At 33.3% G+C, this 6,983-nt stretch overlaps 1 protein-coding gene across 1 annotated transcript in view; it reads right to left on the bottom strand.

The window, feature by feature from the left end:
- Positions 1-2,442, bottom strand: part of pde6b (phosphodiesterase 6B, cGMP-specific, rod, beta) — a 48,516-nt gene extending 46,074 nt beyond the window's left edge. Inside the window, exons 1-2 of the mRNA XM_061966372.1 lie at positions 1,145-2,442; positions 772-1,083 (exon numbers count right to left, since the gene is read on the bottom strand). Of these exons, the coding sequence (XP_061822356.1) occupies positions 772-1,083; positions 1,145-1,303 (471 nt within the window). The 5' untranslated portion in view covers positions 1,304-2,442. The remainder of the gene's footprint in view (positions 1-771; positions 1,084-1,144) is intronic.
- Positions 2,443-6,983: the final 4,541 nt, after the last annotated feature.

A 6,983-nucleotide genomic window follows, 5' to 3' on the forward strand; every position in this document is an offset into this window, starting at 1 on the left:
CCATCATTTTAAATTTACCTGCTACTTCATTTTACTGTGGCCTGCCATGATAATTTAAATTTGGACCGTCCTATACTTCATCATTTTATGTGGTCCGCCACTATTTTTTTTAACATGGCCCGTCCCATACTTCTAAATTGGCCCTTCACATCATTTTATGTGGTTTGCCACATCATTTTATAGTGGCTCACCACATCATTCTATACTAGACCGCCACTAGATTTTATGTGGCCTGTCCTATACTTCTAATGTATTTTAACGTGGTCTGCCATGTCATTTTCATTTGGACCTACCCATCATTTTAAATTGACCTGCCACTTCATTTTACTGTGGCCCACCACATAATTTTACCGTGGACTGCCAAAATCATTTTAATTTGGCCTGTTGTATACTTCTAATATGTTCCGCCATGTTATTTTATGTGGTCTGCCACTTTATTTTACTGTGGCCTTACCCATCATTTTAAAATGGCCCTGCCACATTTCCTTATGTGGTCCGCCACATCATTAACTTGGCCAGATTAATTTTTTTTATTGTGGCCCGTCAAATCATTTTCAGGCTTACCACGTCATTTAAGTGGCCTAGCTGTAAAAATGAGTCTGACCCTCGAAGTAGAATTGTACTGCAAAGTATGCTGGAGGACTAAACTTGGTGTAAGATTTGTCTCCATCTGGTGGCAGAACTGGGAACTGCATGTGTTCCCAGCACTGGTAGGAGTTGCTGTGACTTGATTTCAGTCTTGAAGAAGAGTCGAAATCGAGCGACTCTTACCTCCTTGACGTCCTTGACGTTGACAGTCTTCTTGGTCTGGGCCACGTGGCCGACGATCCCCAGGTCCAGCGGGTAGACCACCTCGGAATCGGGCGGCACCACGCAGTCGTCCAGCTGGGCCCGGGTGTGCACGTCGAAGAGCCGGGTGGCCAGCTCGCCCACGCCGTTCCTCTGCCGGTACATGAACAGGCTGCAGCGGTCGGCGTGGATCAGGGCGCTGATCCTCTTCAGGATCTTGAAGACCACCTTCTCCATGTTGATGTTCTCCTGCATGTCGGTGATCAGGTCGTACATGATCCGGCTCTCCTCCACCTGGAAAAAGGCCGACACGTCTTCCAGAACCCACCCTAGAGTCTTGTGTGTTCATGCGTACCTGGCTGAGCTCCTGGAAGCAGCTGAAGTCCACCTGTTTGTCCGGAAGTGCCGACACCTGGGCCATGGAGCTTTGGTTCATCTTTCTGGCAAAGTAGTCTTTGGCAAAAGCCGGGTTTCCTTTGAGGAACCGTTCCACGTCCTCCTTCTGCACTCCCATGGCTCCCTCGGTCTCCTCTTCACCCGGATGACGGCAGAGCTCCGGCCTCGACTCTGCTCTCAGCGTTCTAAAGTCTTACCGCACAAAAACAAGGCAAGCGCAGACTAGGAAGGCTCCCGCGGTCTCCAGTTGAGGTCTCCCGAGGTACAAAGACCGCGAGTGAGGCAGACAATCCCTCTGCCCTCGAGCAGATAGAGCTGAAGGTTAGCCGGGATCTGCCGAGTCAGGTGATCATCTCCCAGTCGGCAGGTGATCCTCAGAGCCACAGCCCACACTTTTCACCCCGTTGGAACCGTTCCAGTTTAAAAACCTTTGGTTTCCCCCGGGATTAGGGAAATATCCCGGATTACCCAGAATTCACGGTTTTCCAGGACATTTTGACAACTGGAACTCCCATATTTCTCACCCCGTTCCAAACCGTTCCACACACTCGGCTCACCTTGGACCATCAATCTACCATTGGAACAATCCAGGAATTCCCAGAATTCCCGGTTTTCCAGGACATTTTGACAACAGGAACTGAACGGGCTCATGTTCAACTCCCACATTTCTCACCCCGTTCCAAACCGTTCCACACACCCGGCTCACCTTGGACCATCAATCTACCATTGGAACAATCCAGGAATTCCCAGAATTCCCGGTTTTCCAGGACATTTTGACAACAGGAACTGAACGGGCTCATGTTCAACTCCCACATTTCTCACCCCGTTCCAAACCGTTCCACACACTCGGCTCACCTTGGACCATCAAACTACCATTGAAACGATCCAGGAATTCCTGGGTGTCCAAAGCCCTATGGTCCCCTCTTCCTGGAAAGTTTTCACAGTCCACATTTTTCAAGCATTCCACCTTCAAAACATTTCTCTTAGTTGCGACAAAGATCCTATTTTTTTTTTCCAACAAATTCCTGGTTTTCCCGAAGTAGCCATTCTCAACTCAAACTTTTACTAGTTCAACATTTTTCAACCGATTCCAGAAATCCCAACACCGACCCGTTCATATCATCTAGGACTATTGTGCTGGTATCATACCCTATCTTTGTCTCTGTGGGTGGAGGCAGGGTGGCTAGCATACACCCACATAGACATTCCGCCTCCTAGTATACTGTATATACAGTATAAAGCCTCCATATCCCGTTTCTGACATTTATTTTATATAAATACATTTTATATTTTATTTTTATTATTTTAATTTTATTTCTATTATTTTAATTTTATTTTTTTATTATTTTATTTAATTATTTAATTATTTTTATAATTTTTTTATTATTATGTTTATTTTTTTTAGAATATTTGTACTTATATATTATTGTAAATATATATATATAAATCATTTTATAAATACACTGTAAATTTAATCCGGAAAATGAGCTGCCAGTTTTTTGTTTGTTTTTTATACCATAAAAAAATATATTTCTAGTTACAATAAAAGAAATGTAAAAATCACTGTAAATGTTACTGTAAAATCCGGCAAATGAGCTGCCAGATTTTTTTGTTTGTTTTTACCGTAAAAAATAATAATTCTCTATTTATCCATTTTCTACCGCTTGTCCTTTTCTATTTCAAATAAAGATACATTTTGAAAAACACTGTAAATTTTGTTGTAAAATCCGACAAATGAGCTGCCAGGTTTTTTTATGTTTCGGAGTTTTTTTTACCGTTAAAAAACTATTTCTATTTACCCAAAAAATTGTAAAAACAATTTACATTTTCCTGTAAAATCCGGCAAATGAGCTGCCAGGTTTTTTTTGTGTTCTTATTGTAAAAAACAATTACTATTTACAATAAAACATTTAATTTTTTTAATTTTACTGTAAATTCCGGCAAATGAGCTACACGTTTTCTAAAAATTTTGAACCGTAAAAAAACAATTTCTATTTACATTAAATAAAAACACTGTAAATCTTACTGTAAAATCCGGCAATTGAGCTGCCAGATTTTTTTGTTGTTTTTACAGTAAAAAATAATAATTCTCTATTTATCCATTTTCTACCGCTTGTCCTTTTGTATTTCATAATAAAGATACATTTTTAAAAAAACACTGTAAATTTTGTTGTAAAATCCGGCAAATAAGCTGCCAGGTTTTTTTTATGTTTTGGAGTTTTTTTTACTGTAAAAAAACTATTTCTATTTACCCAAAAAATTGTAAAAACAATTTACATTTTGCTGTAGAATCCGGCAAATGAGCTGCCAGGTTTTTTGTGTGTTTTTATTGTAAAAAACAATTACTATTTACAATAAAACATTTAATTTTTTTAATTTTACTGTAAATTCCGCCAAATGAGCTACACATTTTCTAAAAATTTTAAACCGTAAAAAAACAATTTCTATTTACAATAAAATACATTAAATAAAAACACTGTAAATCTTACTGTAAAATCCGGCAAATGAGCTGCCAAATATTTTTTTGTTTTTACCGTAAAAAAAATAATTCTCTATTCATCCATTTTCTACCACTTGTCCTTTTCTATTTCAAATAAAGATACATTTTAAAAAACACTGTAAATTTTGTTGTAAAATCCAGCAAATGAGCTGCCAGGTTTTTTTATGTTTTGGAGGGGTTTTTTTACCGCAAAAAAACTATTTCTATTTACCCCAAAAATTGTAAAAACAATTTACATTTTGCTGTAAAATCCGGCAAATGAGCTGTCGGGGTTTTTTTTTTGTGTTGTTATTGTAAAAAACTATTACTATTTCCAACAAAACATTTAATTTTTTAATTTTACTGTAAATTCCGGCAAATGAGCTAGACATTTTGTAAAAATTTTAACCGTAAAAAAACAATTTCTATTTACAATAAAATACATTAAATAAAAACATTGTAAATCTTACTGTAAAATCCGGCAAATGAGCTGCCAGATTTTTTTGTTTGTTTTTACCGTAAAAAAATAATAATTCTCTATTTATCCATTTTCTACCGCTTGTCCTTTTCTATTTCAAATAAAGATACATTTTAAAAAACACTGTAAATTTTGCTGTAAAATCCGGCAAATGAGCTGCCAGGTTATTTTATGTTTTGGAGTTTTTTTTACCATAAAAAAACTATTTCTATTTACCCAAAAAATTGTAAAAACAATTTACATTTTGCTGTAAAATCCAGCAAACGAGCTGCCAGGTTTTTGTTGTGTTCTTATTGTAAAAAACTATTACTATTTACAATAAAACATTTCATTTTTTTAATTTTACTGTAAATTCCGGCAAATGAGCTACACATTTTGTAAAAATGTTATACCGTAAAAAAACAATTTCTATTTACAATAAAATACATTAAATAAAAACACTGTAAATCTTACTGTAAAATCCGGCAAATGAGCTGCCAAATATTTTTTTGTTTTTACCGTAAAAAAAATAATTCTCTATTCATCCATTTTCTACCACTTGTCCTTTTCTATTTCAAATAAAGATACATTTTAAAAAACACTGTAAATTTTGTTGTAAAATCCGGCAAATGAGCTGCCAGGTTTTTTTATGTTTTGGAGGGGTTTTTTACCGCAAAAAAACTATTTCTATTTACCCCAAAAATTGTAAAAACAATTTACATTTTGCTGTAAAATCCGGCAAATGAGCTGTCGGGGTTTTTTTTTTGTGTTGTTATTGTAAAAAACTATTACTATTTCCAACAAAACATTTAATTTTTTAATTTTACTGTAAATTCCGGCAAATGAGCTAGACATTTTGTAAAAATTTTAACCGTAAAAAAACAATTTCTATTTACAATAAAATACATTAAATAAAAACATTGTAAATCTTACTGTAAAATCCGGCAAATGAGCTGCCAGATTTTTTTGTTTGTTTTTACCGTAAAAAAATAATAATTCTCTATTTATCCATTTTCTACCGCTTGTCCTTTTCTATTTCAAATAAAGATACATTTTAAAAAACACTGTAAATTTTGCTGTAAAATCCGGCAAATGAGCTGCCAGGTTATTTTATGTTTTGGAGTTTTTTTTACCATAAAAAAACTATTTCTATTTACCCAAAAAATTGTAAAAACAATTTACATTTTGCTGTAAAATCCAGCAAACGAGCTGCCAGGTTTTTGTTGTGTTCTTATTGTAAAAAACTATTACTATTTACAATAAAACATTTCATTTTTTTAATTTTACTGTAAATTCCGGCAAATGAGCTACACATTTTGTAAAAATGTTATACCGTAAAAAAACAATTTCTATTTACAATAAAATACATTAAATAAAAACACTGTAAATCTTACTGTAAAATCCGGCAAATGAGCTGCCAAATATTTTTTTGTTTTTACCGTAAAAAAAATAATTCTCTATTCATCCATTTTCTACCACTTGTCCTTTTCTATTTCAAATAAAGATACATTTTAAAAAAACACTGTAAATTTTGTTGTAAAATCCGGCAAATGAGCTGCCAGGTTTTTTTATGTTTTGGAGGGGTTTTTTACCGCAAAAAAACTATTTCTATTTACCCCAAAAATTGTAAAAACAATTTACATTTTGCTGTAAAATCCGGCAAATGAGCTGTCGGGTTTTTTTTTTGTGTTGTTATTGTAAAAAACTATTACTATTTCCAACAAAACATTTAATTTTTTAATTTTACTGTAAATTCCGGCAAATGAGCTAGACATTTTGTAAAAATTTTAACCGTAAAAAAACAATTTCTATTTACAATAAAATACATTAAATAAAAACACTGTAAATCTTACTGTAAAATCCGGCAAATGAGCTGCCAGATTTTTTGTTTTGTTTTTACCGTAAGAAATAATAATTCTCTATTTATCCATTTTCTATTGCTTGTCCTTTTGTATTTCAAATAAAGATACATTTGAAAAAAAACACTGTAAATTTTGTTGTAAAATCCAGCAAATGAGCTGCCAGATTTTTGTTGTGTTCTTATTGTAAAAAACAATTACTATTTACAATAAAACATTTTTTTTTTTAATTTTACTGTAAATTCCGGCAAATGAGCTACACATTTTGTAAAAATGTTATACCGTAAAAAAAACAATTTCTTTTTACAGTAAAATACATTAAATAAAAACACTGTAAATCCGGCAAATGAGCTGCCAGATTTTTGTTTTTGTTTTTACCGCAAAAAATAATAATTCTCTATTTATCCATTTTCTATTGCTTGTCCTTTTGTATTTCAAATAAAGATACATTTAAAAATGTAAATGTAAATTTTGTTGTAAAATCCGGCAAATAAGCTGCCAGGTTTTTTTTTATGTTTTGGAGTTTTTTTTACTGTAAAAAAACTATTTCTATTTACCCAAAAAATTGTAAAAACAATTTACATTTTGCTGTAAAATCCGGCAAATGAGCTGCCAGGTTTTTTGTGTGTTTTTATTGTAAAAAACAATTACTATTTACAATAAAACATTTAATTTTTTTAATTTTACTGTAAATTCCGGCAAATGAGCTACACATTTTGTAAAAATTTTAAACCGTAAAAAAACAATTTCTATTTACAATAAAATACATTAAATAAAAACACTGTAAATCTTACTGTAAAATCCGGCAAATGAGCAGCCAGGGTTTTTTTTTTTTTTTTTTTTTTACCCTTAAAAAAAAGTATTTCTATTTAATATTGAAATTTTCAAAACTTTGAGTTATGTTGCACATCACCGCCGTCATCCTTGATCCTCGACACTCCACCACATCGCCATTCTGCCCAAGGCCAGAGATACGACACTAACTAGCTAACTAAAAGACAAA

Source organism: Nerophis lumbriciformis, linkage group LG11 (genome assembly GCF_033978685.3).
Source record: "Nerophis lumbriciformis linkage group LG11, RoL_Nlum_v2.1, whole genome shotgun sequence".
Taxonomy (NCBI): domain Eukaryota; kingdom Metazoa; phylum Chordata; class Actinopteri; order Syngnathiformes; family Syngnathidae; genus Nerophis; species Nerophis lumbriciformis.